Source organism: Oncorhynchus tshawytscha, linkage group LG11 (genome assembly GCF_018296145.1).
Source record: "Oncorhynchus tshawytscha isolate Ot180627B linkage group LG11, Otsh_v2.0, whole genome shotgun sequence".
Taxonomy (NCBI): domain Eukaryota; kingdom Metazoa; phylum Chordata; class Actinopteri; order Salmoniformes; family Salmonidae; genus Oncorhynchus; species Oncorhynchus tshawytscha.
Window position 1 is genome coordinate 2,848,922 of NC_056439.1, and position 17,598 is coordinate 2,866,519.

Consider the following 17,598-nt stretch of genomic DNA (forward strand, 5'->3'; position numbering starts at 1 on the left):
GAAGTGTAAGTGTTGTTTCCTACCTTCACCACCTGGGGGCGGCCCATCAGGAAGTCCAGGACACAGTTGCACAGGGTGGGGTTCAGACCAAGGGCCCTGAGCTTAATGAGGAGCTTGGAGGGTACTATGGGGTTGAAGGCTGAGCTGTAGTCAATGAACAGAATTATGACGTAGGTATTCCTCTTGTCTAGATGGGATAGGGCAGTGTGCAGTGCGATGGCGATTGCATCGTCTGTGGATCTATTGGGGCGGTAAGCAAATTGAAATGGGTCTAGGGTGTCAGGTGCGGTAGAAGTGATATGATCATTAACCAGCCTCTCAAACCACTTCATGATGACAGAAGTGACTGCTACGGGGCTATAATAATTTAGTTCAGTTACCTTTGCTTTTTTGGGTACAGGAACAATGATGGATATATTTAAACAAGTGGGGACAGCGGACTGGGATAGGGAGAGATTGAATATGTCCGTAAACACTGAGGACGCGGCTAGTCTGGTCTGGCAGCCTTGCAAGGGTTAACGAGCTTGAATGTCTTTACTCACGTCGGCCACGAAGAATGTGAGCCCACAGTTCTTGTAAGCGGGCCGGTTGGTGGCACTGTGTTATCCTCAAAGCGGGTGATGAAGGTGTTTAGCTTGTCTGGAAGCAAGACGTCGGTGTCCATGACTCCAGGCTGGTTTTCTCTTTGTAATCCGTGATTGTCTGTAGACCCTGCCATAAATGTCTCCTGTCTGAGCCATTGAATTGCAACTCCACTTTGTCTCTGCACTGACATTTTGCCTGTTTGATTGCCTTGCGGAGGGAATAACTACACTGTTTGTATTCAACCATATTCCCAGTCACCTTGCCATGATTAAATTCGGTGGTTTGCACTTTCAGTTTTGCACTAATGCTGCCATCTATCCACAGTTTCTGGTTTGGGTAGGTTTTAATAGTCACCGGGGGAACAACATCCCCTATACACTTCCTAATTAACTGAATCACCGTGTCCGTGACATTGTTAATGTTATTCTCAGAGGCTACCTAGAAAATATCCCAGTCTGCGTGATCAAAACAATCTTGAAGCATGGATTCCGGTCAGACCAGCGTTGACTAGACCTTAGCACTGTTACTTCCTGTTTGAGTTTCTTCCTAGAGGAAGGGAGGAGAAAAATGGAGTTGTGATCTGATTTGCCAAAGTGGGGGGGGGTAGCAGTGATCATGTGTTTTAGTAGCGCGGTGTACTAGAACTTCAGTAGCATTTTCCTCAAATTTGCTTTGTTAAAATCCCAAGCTACAATAAATGTGGCCTCAGGATATGTGGTTTCCAGTTTGCACAAAGTCCAGTGGAGATCCATGAGGGCTGTCGTGGTATCGGCTTGAGGGGGAATATACACGGCTGTAACTATAACCGAAGAGAATTATCTTGGGAGGTAATACGGTCAACATTTGATTGTGAGGTTTTCTTGGTCGGATGAACAAAAGGACTTGAGTTTCTGTACGCTCTCACAATCACACCATGAGTAGTTAATCATGAAACATACACCACTGCCTTTCTTCTTCCCGGAGAGTTCTTTATTTCTGTCTGCACGATGTGCTGAGAACCCAGCTGGCTGTATGGACTGGGACAGTATATCCGGACAGAGCCATGATTCCGTGAAACAGAGTAAGTTACAGTCCCTAATGTCTCTCTGGAAGGAGATCCTTGCCCTGAGCTCGTCTACTTTATTGTTCAGAGACTGAACATTGGCGAGTAATATACTCGGAAGCGGTGGTGGTGTCCCCGCCTCCTGAGTCAGACTAGATGTCCACTCCGAATACCTCTTCTCGGCCCGCAGCATCTTGGATCAGCCTCTGGGATAAGTTCAATTGCCCTGGGGGAACGAACAAAGGATCCAATTCAGGAAAGTAATATCCCTCATCGTAATGCTGTTGAGTTACCGCCTATTCGATATCCAAAAGTTATTTCCGGCTGTATGCAATAACACAAAGCACGTTGTGGTGCAAAAAAAATGTAAGAAATAACACAAAAAAACGAAATACTGCAAAGTTGCTTTGGAGCTAGAAGCAGAGCTGCAATGTCTGACGGCGCCATGTAATAGTTCCTCACAGTATTATAATACTTCCTCACAGTATTCCTCCAAGTCATTTCTCCAACGCTTTCCCCCTCAATAATCAGCATTGCTGAGAAGTAAGCTATGGCTCTGTTGCGTGTATTTATTTATATTTGAATGATTGTCAATTTCATCTTCATACTATAGCATAGCTGTCCCCTTCATACTTTCCTTGTCCGTTCATTATCTTATAGCCTACTTTCGTGAAAGCCTAAGTTAGGCCTAGGTTTGTTAATGTTTTAAGGAAAGGAGAAATATTTGCTCTTTTACAGTATATGACATTCGCTGTTAGCTTTGATTGACGGGTGCTTTTACAGGGGCATACATGTGTGAGTTCACTGATTCTCTCTATAGGCCTATATGTCCATTCAGAAAGTTTCCTAAAGTAGCCTGTCTGGACTCCATCTCTTTAATAACAGTCAAATGCTCCTGTCATGATTTAATCTTGTATAAGGCCTATTTTCTTCGGCTACATTATTTCTCAAATTATGGCATCCTCTCTTTGAAGAACATATCCCAATACCATCGAATGACCACTTATGCAGCTATTTGGGGAAAAGTGGGAGAAAACCCTTTGGACTTCATTTGAATGAATGGTTTTGTGCGTCGAATTAGGATCATATGCAGAAAAGCCAACAGACAAGGACAGGGTATGCATATATCTTTATGGTGACTCCATTAATGTTGTGTCAATACGAAAATGTGACAGATCCACTCCAACTTGGCATTTCTTCATTTGTTGGATAATATTTGTGAGTGATAACCTGAATAATAAGGAAATTACTTGATAATAACGAAGTGTAATGTCTTGTTTAGCCCTGAATGGTTATTTTGGTGACCGTGTATATTGCCTGGCCAATTACCGTAACCTCAAATTCCAAGACCATCACAGCTGCTGCCTATATATGCTTCTAGTAGTGGCAGTCATTCAGTGTAACAAACATCAGATAGTAAATTAGCCCATGATGCTAAGTGAAGTCTGTGCCACTGAGAACCCCGCAGCCTGCCTTGGGAGCTGGAGCAGTTTGGTGGGGATTTTTACTTCTCTCTGTCTCTCTGTCTCTCTGTCTCTCTCTCTATCTCTCTCTCTCTGTCTCTGTCTCTGTCTATCTCTCTCTCTCCCTTTCTCTCTCTCGTAAATATGTGCCAGTGAAAACTTAACCCATAACCTCTCTCCCTCCAGAGAGAGCGGAGCGAACTCGACGGCCACTACCAGGGTCTTCACTGCACTCTGATGATCAAACATTTGAATAGGGAGAGTGAAATATCTTCCCATGTTCGTTTCTTTCCTGGCATAGAATGGAAAGAGAGAGAGGGAAGGGGCTGTAGGCACGGAGTCACACAGTATCCATAGTGGAATGGAAAGAGAGAGAGGGAAGGGGCTGTAGGCACGGAGTCACACAGTATCCATAGTGAACGAGAAGGAGACGAGAGACAGAACTGGATGCCAAATCCACACAGACATTCATTTGCAGCGCCACATGGGACTGGTAGTGATGATGAGAGAGAGAGAGACAGATTACTACTGAGTCACAGTTGGTGACCAGAGAAAGTCAGAATACCTAACAACCTTCTCAAATGGGTTGTTAAATGTCAGTTCTATATTATCACTGCAGATATCTATTGAAAATCACATCGTCTGCCATCATTACACGAAGAACCGTTCTCATTGTTAGAATACAGAGACCTAAAAGTACTCCCAAATGAATCTGTGTGTTAGCGCATGTAAGTTATAAAACAACTCCTGCAATACCTGCGTGTTCCTCTGCTGAGCGAGAGAGCAGCATTCTCAGCATGTGTAATTAAGTAGCACATTGTGCAGTGAGTCTGTGGCCCTAGACCCCGAGCTGTCTGGGCAGAGCCTGTACAGTAATTGGTAAATTTACTGGAATCAATGTGCAGGGAGCGCAGCCCGGCAGACTGCCAGTCTCAGCAGGCTCTAAGAACAGAGGGAAGAAGAAGAGAAAGAGTAGAGAGGAGGAGGAGAGAGATAACAGAAAGGAAATGGAGGAACCACAGAATAAGGAGGAGAGGAGGAGGAGAGAAAACAGACAAGGTGAAGGAGAAGAAAATGCAACAGAACAGGACAGGACAGAACAGAACAGATGAAAAGAAGAGGACAGAACAGAACAGATGAATAGGACAGGACAGAACAGAACAGGACAGAACAGAACAGGAGAGGTGAACAAAACAGGACAGAACAGAACAGATGGACAGAACATGACAGAACAGAACAGATGGACAGAACAGGACAGAACAGAACAGATGAATAGGACAGAACAGAACAGGACAGATTAACAGAACAGGACAGAACAGGACAGGACAGATTAACAGAACACGACAGAATGGAACAGATTAACAGAACACGACAGAACAGAACAGATGAACAGAACAGATGAACAGAATAAGTACAGGACCGGAGAGGAGAGGGAAAACCAAACAACATTTTGGTTTCAGAGAGCGAGGAAGAGTACACTGTACAGTACAGGATTAGAAGGAACAGATCAGTGGAGAGAAGAAAAAACAGAACAGAACAGAATAAGCAGAGGAGACTGTTTAGAGAGAGAGGGAGGACTCCGGAGATGGATAGAGTGACATGTTTAACTCTATGGAGAGTACACTAACACAGGGTTAGTCTGGTCTGAGTAGTATGTCTTCCTTTTATTTTGATTCGAGCCATACCCCACAGGACCTGTCAAGCCTTGATCCACTGCTGAGGTCAGATTTACAGAGGCAAGGTCACTGTACTGTTTATTGATCAGCCTTTCTGTCTGTCTAGCTACAGTATCTGTCTGGAGAATATAAGAGATTTCTAAGTATGCTCAACTGTGTGGATTTGACTTACTTTCCACCTTGATTGTGTTTTACAGCATTGGTTGGTGGGAAAAGTGTATATTTTCAAAGCATTAGGGCTTATTTCTCCATAAGGTTTTAGTTTGAATACACATAGGGCATAGAGGAAAAGAACCATTTGCGTTTACCCACAAAGTTCTCTTACCGAATACGGTTGCAAAACTAACTTCCTGTATCGTGCGTGTCGGAAAACATCTGGAATGTTGGGGAAAGGTATTTAAGAATCAGCCTTTAAAGCAGGAACTTAATCAATAGCCTCCTACCTAACTTTACCTTGAAGTAGTGTTTCTTTCAGATGTATTTTTCAAGTGGCTCACCGCCAAGGCTGCAAGGACATTGAAGGACAAAACCCAGACCAAAAGGAACAGTCTCACAGTTCACAATGAGTCCAGGACAACCCTGAACAAGAACAACCCTGACCATGAATTCAACCTCTTTGCAGAAAACAACACTCTTCAGATTTTCAGAGGCTAGGTCGATTAGCTAGCTCAATGCATACTGATGTTCTATTCTGGATAGACCTGGAGAGAAGAAAACGTTGTACTCTGGAGTTATTCCTGGCACGATACTAACCTAGAAAAACATAGTATAGATACCCATTATACAGTCTACAAGAAAATATTTAAAGCAGGTGAAAGGATATGAACAGATGCACAGTGCTTAGGGCGGCGGCCTGTTTAGTTCGTATTTGTGCGTATTTGTTCACTTTGTGTGTATGTGTGTGTCTGTTTGCATGCACACACGCATTTTTGTGTGTGTGTGTCTGTGTCATAGCTTTCAAAGCCTGGGAGTCTGAGAAGGAGAAGTCATGAAATATTGGTAGCCAGCTCCAACACCTCTTGACCTGCCCTTTATGAGGTGTGGATCAGAAGATGAGTTCCCTGTCTGTCTTCGTGTGTGTGAAACCCTGGGGTCATTTAGACATTTAACAGGCGTGGACCTAGTGTCTTCAGGTGGCAATGAAATAGGAATTATAGAACAATGTAAATTAAACTTGCACTCCTTTAAAGATTGGGATTACCTCTTGGCTTGGCAATTATTTTGCGCTGTGTTTCCTGTGTCAGCTTGAGAGAGATGTAAATTACTCAAAGTGCAGGGTTTCGCAGGGTCACAGTTGTGACTGTAATGATACCAGCCTCTTAGGCTCTACCTGAGTAGTTAGAATATATTCTTTGTGCTGAAAACAAGCTGGCGTGGATGTGTGAAAACAGACACAGTTATCCCTCACAAACTGTAGTATCCTTTACTCTCATGTGGGTGAAGTGACTTCATAAAGTATCCTCAGTTTATCGAACAGTTGTCATGGCAACATTACATTAAAAAAGGAAAGAAAAGTCTGAAATGTATTTTATGCTAATTAGTAGCATCAGTTGACTTTTAGAAGTCAACACTGTCCTTGTTTTTTCATCACAAGGTTTATCAGATGTGCTCTCTAAATCTCACATCTGTCCCTAATAGAGAATGGAACTCTAAGCAGTAAACACACATTTTTATTTTCAACCTCAAGCTTCATTTTACATTGGAGTTTATTTTCAATTATCCAACTGTTTCCCTATCCTTCTTACCTCTGATTAGTAAAGTGAGGAGACTGTAATAACTGTGTCTCAAAAAGACATGCTCCGTTAGATTTTAGATAATGTCCAACTGTAAAATAACTGGATTATGTCCAACTGTAAAATAACTGGATTATGTCCAACTGTAAAATAACTGGATTATGTCCAGTAGTAATGTTACTGGATTATGTCCAACTGTAAAATAACTGGATTATGTCCAGCTGTAAAGTAACTGGATTACGTCCAACTGTAAAATAACTGGATTATGTCCAACTAAAATAACTGGATTATGTCCAGTTGTAAAGTAACTGGATTATGTCCAACTGTAAAATAACTGGAGTATGCCCAGCTGTAAAGTAACTGGAATATGTCCAGTTGTAAAGTAACTGGATTATGTCCAGCTGTCAAATAACTGGATTATGTCCAGCTGTAAAGTAACTGGATTGTGTCCAGTTGTAAAGTAACTGGATTATGTCCAGCTGTAAAGTAACTGGATTATGTCCAGTTGTAAAGTAACTGGATTATGTCCAGCTGTAAAGTAACTGGATTATGCCCAGCTGTAAAGTAACTGGATTATGCCCAGCTGTGAAGTAACTGGATTATGTCCAGCTGTAAAGTAACTGGATTATGTCCAGCTGTAAAATAACTGGATTATGTCCAGCTGTAAAGTAACTGGATTATGTCCAGCTGTAAAGTAATTGGATTATGCCCAGCTGTAAAGTAACTGGATTATGCCCAGCTGTAAAATAACTGGTTTATGTCCAGCTGTAAAGTAACTGGATTATGTCCAGCTGTAAAGTAACTGGATTATGTCCAGCTGTAAAGTAACTGGATTATGTCCAGCTGTAAAGTGAATGGATTATGTCCAGCTGTAAAGTAACTGGTTTATGTCCAGCTGTAAAGTAACTGGATTATGTCCAGCTGTAAAGTAACTGGATTATGTCCAGCTGTAAAGTAACTGGTTTATGTCCAGCTGTAAAGTAACTGGATTATGTCCAACTGTAAAATAACTGGATTATGTCCAGTTGTAAAGTAACTGGATTAAGTCCAACTGTAAAATAACTGGATTATGTCCAGTTGTAAAGTAACTGGATTATGTCCAACTGTAAAATAACTGGATTATGTCCAACTGTAAAATAACTGGATTATGTCCAGTAGTAATGTTACTGGATTATGTCCAACTGTAAAATAACTGGATTATGTCCAGCTGTAAAGTAACTGGATTATGTCCAGCTGTAAAGTAACTGGATTATGTCCAGCTGTAAAGTAACTGGATTATGTCCAGCTGTAAAGTAACTGGATTATGTCCAGCTGTAAAGTGAATGGACTATGTCCAGCTGTAAAGTAACTGGTTTATGTCCAGCTGTAAAGTGAATGGACTATGTCCAGCTGTAAAGTAACTGGATTATGTCCAGCTGTAAAGTAACTGGATTATGTCCAGCGGAGGCTGATTAGCTCTAAAATACCACGTCATTCAAGAATTGAATTTCTCCTATATGATCATGATCGCTCTCTTCATATATCTACATGGCTTTTTAAAGTTATTCAAAAACACATCTTCATTGTGGTGTGTCTCTTTAAATTACTATTGCTCCTCTATCTCCAAATCCCTTATTTTGATGTGTGCCTCATGGGCTGCATTTACACAGGCAACCCAATTATGATCTTTTCACATCCAATCTTTCTGAGAGCTGATTTGATTGGTCAAAAGGCCAATTAGTGGAAAAATATCACAAATGGGCTGCCTGTGTAAACACAGCCATATCGCCTTCAGCCAACAGTAAACCACTCCAATACGACTCTCATGAGGAACATCTGTTGATTTACCATTCAGGAGTGTGTTTGTTCTCAGAGCTAACATATGCATGTGCTATCAGGATCTCTGAGATGAGATAATAGCATTACAGAATGCCTCTATTGTCTTGTTCAGTTGAGGGGAAACGTTTTGAAATGCCGTGAAACAGGGAAGTACTATCTGAAGAGATTTTACTACTGCGTGCCCTACTGAACATAACCAAGGTCTAGTTGTAGCCCTGTAGCTCAAATTGCTCGTAATAGCCATGCAGCTACCCATAGGGCATTATCCCACTGCTACTAGGGGAGAGAAGAGAAACACCTCAATTACTCCTCAGGGAATCGAACATAAAAGACGCATTGACAAATGAGAAGTGTTGAAGTGGATCGTTATGACTCTGGTGTCCTGTCTGTTTCCAAAAGCTGCTGAAAAGTTAGCTCTTCTAAGGCAAAGTACTATAGGGGTCCATTTGTGAGGGATCCATTTGGTGAGGGGTCCATTTGAACCACAATAACCACATTTCCACCTACATGCCATGATACTTCAGCATCTCTTGAGAAATAAAATGATGCAGGGCCTCGGAAGGGCCACTTTTCAGCAGCTTTTGGAAACAGACAGGACACATAATGGTCCTCTTTTAACCCATTTGTCAATGGGTCTTTTTCGGTAGATACCCTGTGGAGTAACTGCAGTGTTCCTCTTCTCTCTCATTTCTATGATCAGAAAAGACACTGTAAATGCACAGATTTTTTTCAGGGCTTGGCAGTTAGCCACTTTGGCGTAACGACGACTCCTAAATCCTCAAAGGATATCAAACCTGGAAGGGAAACATTTTGCCTGCCCTGCGATGACTAATATGATCATACACACCTTTTATCATATCAGATTTATCATATCAGGTGTGTGTGTGTGTGTGTGTGTGTGTGTGTGTGTGTGTGTGTGTGTGTGTGTGAGAGAGAGAGAGAGAGAGAGAGAGAGTGAGCGAGAAGGAGAGATTACGAAGCCCTATCTGCGCCACGGTGCTTTTAAAAGTAGAATTTCATAAAAGCTTGTTCTTCCCCCTCCGGTTATGACTTCAAATAAAATTAAAGTTTATTGGTCACGTACACAGTTTTGCAGATGTTATCGCCATTGCAGCAAACTGCGTATGTTTCTAGCTCCAACAATGCAGCAATATCTAGCAATACAATAACAATGCTCACATAATCCAAAAGTAAAATAAAAGAACAAGAAATTAAGACATCAGATTGAGTAATGTTAGAGTTAGGAATGTAAATAAATATTGATTTATTTTTACTATTTTCTACATTGTAGAATAATAGTGAAGAAGACATCAAAACTATGAAATAACACACATGGAATCATGTACTAACCAGAAAAAGTGTTTATTAAATATATTTAGATTTTAGATTTTTCAAAGTAGCCACCCTTTGCCTTGATGACAGCTTTGCACACTTGGCATTCTCTCAAACATCTTCACCTGGAATGCTTTTCCAACAGTCTTGTGCTGAGCACTTGTTGGCTGCTTTTCCTTCACTCTGCAGTCCAACTCATCCCAAACCATCTCAATTTGGTTGAGGTTGGGTGATTGTGGAGGCCAGGTCATCTGATGCAGCATTCCATCACTGTCCTTCTTGGTCAAATAGAGGTGTGTTGGGTCATTGTCCTGTTGAAAAACCTATGATAATCCCACTAAGCGCAAACCAGATGGGATGGCGTATAACTGCAGAATGCTGTGGTAGCCATGCTGGTTAAGTGTGCCTTGAATTCTAAATAAATCACTTACAGTGTCACCAGCAACGCACCCCCACACCATCACCCCACCTCCTCCATGCTTCACGGTGGGGTGGGTACCACACATGCAGAGATCATCCATTCATCTACTCTGCGTCTCACAAACACACGGGGGTTGGAACCAAAAATCTCACATTTGGACTCATCAGACCAAAGGACAAATTTCCACCGGTCTAATGTCTATTGCTCGTGTTTCTTGGCCTACGCAAGTCTCCTCTTCTTATTGGTGTCCTTCAGTAGTGGTTTCTTTTCAGCAAACCAACCATGAAGGCCTGATTCACATAGTCTCCTCTGAACAGTTGATGTTGAGATAGATGTATCTATTACTTGAACTCTGTGAAGCAGTTATTTTTGCTGCAATTTCTGAGGCTGGTGACTCTAATGAATGTATCCTCTGCAGCAGAGGTAACTCAGCTTCTTCCTTTCCTGTGGCGGTCCTCATGAGAGCCAGTTTCATCATAGAGCGAGATGTTTTTTTGTGGCTGCACAGAGTTCTTGAAATGTTCCATATTGACTGACCTTCATGTCTTAAAGTAATGATGGACTGTTGTTTCTCTTTGCTTGGTCTTTTACCAAATCTTCTGTGTACCAACCCTACCTTGTCACAGCACAACTGATTGGCTCAAACGCATTAAGAGGGAAAGGAATTCAACAAATTAACTTTTAACAAGGCACACCTATTAATTGAAATGCATTCCAGGTGACCACCTCATGAAGCTGGTTGAGAGAATGCCAATAGTGTGTAAAGCTGTCATCAAGGAAAAGGATGGCTACTTTGAAGAATCTCAAATATAAAATATATTTTGATTTGTTTTTTGGTTACACTTTTTTGGTTACTACATGAATCCATATGTGTTATTTCATAGTTTTGATGTCTTCACTATTATTCTACAATGTAGAAAATAGTAAAAAGAAAGAAAATCACATAGGAGTGTCCAAACGTTTGACTGGTACTGTATGTATGTGAATTGTGTGTAGAGACAGTAAGGACAGTATATGAATAGAACAGGTGTGTACAGTCATGGCCAAAAGTTTTGAGAATGACACAAATATTAATTTCCACAAAGTGTGCTGCTTCAGTGTCTCAGACATTTTTGTCAGACGTTACTATGGAATAGTGAAGTATAATTACAAGCATTTGATAAGTGTCAAAGGCTTTTATTGACAATTACGTGAAGTTGATGCAAAGAGTCCATTTTTGCAGTGTTGGCCCTTCTTTTTCAAGACCTCTGCAATCCGCCCTGGCATGCTGTCAATTAACTTCTGGGCCACATCTTGACTGATGGCAGCCCATTCTTGCATAATCAATGCTTGGAGTTTGTCAGAATTTGTGGGTTTTGAGGATTGACCACAAGTTCTCAATGGGATTAAGGTCTGGGGAGTTTCCTGACCATGGACCCAAAATATTGATGTTTTGTTCCCCGAGCCACTTAGTTATTACTTTTGCCTTGTGGCAAGGTGCTCCATCATGCTGGAAAAGGCATTGTTCGTCACCAAACTGTTCCGGGATCATTGGGAGAAATTGCTCTCGGAGGATGTGTTGGTACCATTCTTTATTCATGGCTGTGTCCATAGGCAAAATTGTGAGTGAGCCCTCTCCCTTGGCTGAGAAGCAACCCCACACATGAATGGTCTCAGGATGCTTTACTGTTGGCATGACACAGGACTGATGATAGCGCTCACCTTGTCTTCTCTGGACAAGTCTTTTTCCGAATGCCCCAAGCAATCGGAAAGGGGATTCATCAGAGAAAATTACTTTACCGCAGTCCTCAGCAGTCCAATCCCTGTACCTTTTGCAGAATATCAGTCTGTCCCTGATGTTTTTCCTGGAGAGAAGTGGCTTCTTTGCTGCCCTTCTTGACACCAGGCCATCCTCCAAAAGTCTTTGCCTCACTGTGCGGGCAGATGCACTCACACTTGCCTGCTGCCATTCCTGAGCAAGCTCTGTACTGGTGGTGCCCCGATCCCGCAGCTGAATCAACTTTAGGAGATGGTCCTGGCGCTTGCTGGACTTTCTTGGGCATCCTGAAGTCTTCTTCACAACAATTGAACCGCTCTCCTTGAAGTTCTTGATGATCCGATAAATGGATGATTTAGGTGCAATCTTACTGGCAGCAATATCCTTGCCTGTGAAGCCCTTTTTGTGCAAAGCAATGATGATGGCACGTGTTTCTTTGCAGGTAACCATGGTTGACAGAGGAAGAACAATAATTCCAAGCACCACCCTCCTTTTTAAGCTTCCAGTCTGTTATTCGAACTCAATCAGCATGACAGAGCCTTGTCCTCGTCAACACTCACACCTGTGTTAACGAGAGAATCACTGACATGATGTCAGCTGGTCCTTTTGTGGCAGGGCTGAAATGCAGTGGAAATGTTTTTTTTGGGATTCAGATCATTTGCATGGCAAAGAGAGACTTTGCAATTAATTGCAATTCATCTGATCACTCTTCTGGAGTATATGCAAATTGCCATCATACGAACTGAGGCAGCAAACTTTGTGAAAATTAATATTTGTGTAATTCTCAAAACTTTTGGCCACGACTGTACAGCAGTAGTTATATAGGATGAGCCTTGACTAGGATACAGTATATTCATATGAAGTTTGTAAAACAGTTTGTAAACGTTATTAAAGTAACCAGTGTTCAATGACATTAGATGAATGTACAGCAAAAAACATTGACTGTATTTGTGTTTGCAGCAAGCTCCCTGCTAAAGTTCAGGTTAAAGGCAATTATTTCTCTGAACCTTCAAGGCAACCTTCAAAATTCACAGAAAGCAAACAGAAAGCAGAACAAAGCTTAGGGTATCTGAATTATTACTAGCTTTTGTTGCACTGGGAAGCACTTTAGAGAGCAATTTGAAGTCACTTCAGGCTCGCTCATGCATACATTATTTTTGACAGTTGAATTCCAATGTCATTCATATAGAAGAAAACATTTAAAAATATTAGAATCAGCACATGTTCCACTGTTGATGGAGTGAAGGGAGAATGAATAGAAATGATGGTCAGTTAAATTATCAGGGCTGAACGCTCTATCAAAATGTAAGTGTTTTACCTTTCTCTTCATAGCCTGGTTCCACCCCTCATAGCCTGGTTCCTCTCTAGGTTTCTTCCTAGGTTTTAGCCTTTCTAGGGAGTTTTTCCTAGCCAACGTGCTTCAACACCTGCATTGCTTGCTGTTTGGGGTTTTAGGCTGGGTTTCTGTACAGCACTTTGAGATATCAGCTGATTTACGAAGGGCTATATAAATACATTTGATTTGATTTGATATTACTGTTTGGCTGAGGCTCACACTGAATTACAGCGTTTAATCTCTCAGAGTGGGCGATGATGGAATGATGGAATTGTCCCCCACCCTCTTCCTCCTCTCCTCTTTCTCAGGGCTTCTCGCTGGGGCTGAGCGAAGGACACATTTACACCTGGACGGACGGCTTGAGGAGGAGAGACTGGCATGATAACGAGAGCATCAGGAGAGACGAACTGCGTGTCGGTACGTCTCACAGAGAACTCACAGGAAACCACAGACAATCACGACACCTCCTGTAGCTAAAGAGTTTTCACTCTGCGCACAGCGAGCAAGCTGAGACCTCACGTAACGAATGTCCACATAAAGAACTTCAACCAAGTCTATCTTTATCATGATTTACTGTGATGGTTTCCATGAAGGTAAACAGGGGATTGTTTTCCAAGGCAGTAAGTGTATTATTAAGGTACTGTAGGTACTGGACAGTAACTTTCTAAGTCATATTGGTCTATTTGATAATGTTCGCTTTAGCTCTGCTTCTTGAGCAACGGGAGCCCAGATGCTGGACAAATGCATTTCCATTTGAGACATGTAAAAAAATAACTCATTATTATCTGTTTCCACCAAGTAGAGGCACGACTAACCCTTAGCTAAGTGAGAACATGTACCACGATCTCAATTCAGATTTACATGAATTAGAACAGGTCACTGGCAGACAAGCCAATAGTATCTACTATTCATACAAGAAGAATCTGTGGGAGGGGTGTTCGGGCCAGAAATGATTGTGTCCACACATACAGTAACCCAGCTATTTCTATTTCCATTCATTACAAGTAAAGAGCAGAGAGGCAGAGACCCAATGTTCCTCTCCTAATCCAAACACAGTATCTGTGTCTCCTTGCTGCCGCTGTGCAGTTACAGCATCAGTCAAAAAGAGCTCTATTTGAAACTTAAGTATTCTCAGTCTAAGCCCCCTTAAGGTTAAATCACTGTGCCATTGCCAGTTAAAGCTTTAATATTTTAGCAGATAGATTTCAATATTCCCATCCTGGTAGCGCCATAGGCTGCATCCCAAACGGAACCTTAGTTCCTACATAGTGGACTACATTTGACCAGTTCTGGGTAGTCTACAATATAGGGAATAAGGTGGGTTTTGGAACGTACCCCAGAGCTGGGAAACATTTGAAGCCAAGCTGGATAAATCATCAATGCCAGACAGGAAATATATTATTTCGGTCAGGGGTTCATGTCAACTGTAGATAAACATGTCAGAGGCAGTATTAATGACCAGGCAACAATGGAGAATTGAACACTTTTACAGCTTCTGGAATTGCGGAACTCGGCTGTAAATTCTAATGCATGCAGACTTCAGAGTATTAAATAAAGTCATTAGCCAGATTAGACTAAGTTGAATTGCTACCAGACTAAAACAGAGACGTCAAACAGGGCTTCTGTCTAAATGGCACCCTATTCCCCACATTCCCCTATGGGCCCTTTTCGAAAGTAGTGCACTATGTAGGGAAAAGGGTGCCATTAGGGTGGCAGACCTGTCACATCACGTAACCCTACAATATGGCTGCCTAAATCCTGAACGTTGCCCCCTCTGCCCTCCTGTCTGGTCAGATCATGATGCATGGTCATTGTCCCACCAGACCTCCACCACATATGGTACATATGTGGTGGAGGTGCGGTACACACCATCTGTTGAGCCTCGATTGTACGTTTGCGGCGACCATGATAAAAAGCTTTCTATTCATTTTGGATGAATCAAGCTGATTATAGCTCATCAGTGCATGAAACCCAAGGGTGAGTAATACATTTCCCCCTGTTTTTCCCGCGTATGTCGGATGGGAAAAGTGTAGTCTACTATATGCATTAACCACTTACGAATCTAAAGCAGTTCATATACAAATGCTCTGTATAATGAATTGTAGGCATGTGTATTAACCACTTATAAAGCTGCAGTGCTGGTAATCAACATCATTGTACTGTGATGGGCCTGTTAATTAAATGTTGAGCATCTCTCAATCAAGTAGACGTCAGCCTCTTGCCCATCTCTGTTGTGAATAGATTAGTGATTACAGAACAGGGCCTGCGTTCAAATAGTGTCTCTGAGTAGGAGTGCTGATCTAGGATCAGGTCCCCCTTGTCCATGACCTCTTATTAATTATGATCTAAAAGGATAAAATGATCCTAGTCTGAGACTCTTTGTGAATACAGACTCATAATCACCACCATCCCCCAACCAGGAAGCTGTGGAAAATCTAACCCCATTGAACAGCATGTAGGAATGATTCATGTGTTAAACCAATTAAGTGATTTTCTCTATATATTGTCTATCCCATTATGCCTTTTAAAAGCATCCATTTACATGTTCTGTCAGCAGGGAAATTGGGTGAGTGCACTTTGTCCATGTTTTACTTTAGTTTTTTGAGCCGCCATTGTTTCGAAAATCAAGCCACTTCCGAGTGAAACGATGGAATGGAAAACCATTACTATTGAACATTAATGTGTGGGTGTGCTGGATTGGAATATTTCATTTGCTTGGTTTTTCGCCTCCCTCCTGTGAGCTTGGCTGCCCTGAGTTTTAGGTGTAGTGTTTCAATAATTATGTACAGAGGAAAATGAGCTTCCAGCGGCCAACAATACTCACAGTAGAGTTATTGAACTCACCGCATTATTGAGAGAGAGGGATCACTACTTATGTCAATGTGTAATTCACTCTGATGAGAGAAATTATGAACCATGTAAAACTTAGCAAGTGATTTATTCATTAGCGTTGGTTTTGGCGAAGGACGTAAAATGAATTGTATTTATGAGAGGACAGGGACGTGGGTTTCATTTCATTTCCAGCCGACTCTTAAGATTGTGGCATACGATACCTACTTGAAACACAAGCCTTTACTTGGCAGACGGCGCCCTCAAAATATTTCCCACCTCCCGCTTCCAAATCCATTTCATATTTTACAAAAACAAAGATTTTTCTATTTCCCTCTTTTGTACTCGTCCTGGAAACTTTCCATGTTTCCCTCGGTCTCGCTCACACATCAAAAGGAAAGCCTCTCGTTAAGAATGTCATTGTTTTCCTTTCTGCATCCTCTCCGTACATCGAACAAAGCCAGCTGTCAGTGTACATTAACCGCATGTTTGCCACGCCAGGAGTGTTTTCAGGGATAACCTTAACATACCATACAATAATATGCGCTAAAACAGTTTTTTTCCCCCTAGGAGATTTCTCTCTATATTGTAAGCTTTCTCTTTATATTAGAAGCTGTACATTTCTCTCATACGTGTCCCTCGTCCAAAAAGAACAATGCACATTAGCAGGATTCCGGAATTAGATGCTTCTATAGCCACTTGTGATTTCACCGCAGCATCCTCTTATAAAGTATGCCGATAGGATCCTCTACTTCTGGCCCCTTGGAGGTATAAACGAGGTAAACGGTTTAATTAGATGAAAGAGAAAGCTGTCAGTCAAGTGTGATTGGCAGCGTAAGTGATATGTAACTCCTTCCCTTCGGCGTCGGGGCCCCCGGGGCTTGATTCATGGTGGGCATTTAGTCAAGCTCAAGGCAGTAATGCACATTGCAGAGTGTGAACCGATGATTCTGTCACTGATGCAGACGCTTTCTGAGGTTTCACATCTCAGTCCAGGACTCAAGATTAAACAGTAGGGGGGTCGCAGAACAAATGGATGGACTCGAGTACAGCCTGTGCGGATAGATACTATAGTATGTCACCATAGTTACTGCCACATGCAATAAAACATAGCGTTTTATTCTTAATTGGTTTCAGTGCACACAGCAAACCATTGCATCACCTTGGTAACCACTAACCAGCACCATTTGATTGAAGAAAGACAGTAACACTTTACTTCAAGCCTGTAGGCATAATGTTTTAGGTCTATAACTTGTTATAATCATCCAGGAGCTTTTAGAATCATCGAATGGTGCTGTATAGCAGTGTTTCAGTACAGCTATTGATCCAAACTCATGTAGGCTACTGTTTTTAGCATTGCATGCTTTACTAAGCCCCCCTAATGAGATACTCACACCGTAGCAGTTCAAATGAACACACAGCCTATTGTTTGTATTTCACTTGTGCCTAAACGGCAGTATCCAAGGAGATTTCAATCTCCTCTTCTCTATCAGCATGTTAAGCAGAGTGTGTAGAGGGCTGCTTATTCAATTTAAGAAGTCCCGGTTCCTGTTGTTGGTTTGGGGCCAACGTTGATTACAATACCGAAAACAGTGTTTTGCATCTCT

General features: G+C 41.9%; 1 protein-coding gene across 2 annotated transcripts in view; it reads left to right on the forward strand.

Moving 5' to 3' along the window:
- Positions 1–17,598, forward strand: part of LOC112261305 (polypeptide N-acetylgalactosaminyltransferase-like 6) — a 270,276-nt gene that overhangs the window by 43,148 nt on the left and 209,530 nt on the right. For both annotated transcript variants that reach the window (XM_024436568.2, XM_042329689.1), the window contains exon 3: positions 13,471–13,579. In XM_024436568.2, coding sequence (XP_024292336.2) covers positions 13,471–13,579 — 109 coding nt within the window. The remainder of the gene's footprint in view (positions 1–13,470; positions 13,580–17,598) is intronic.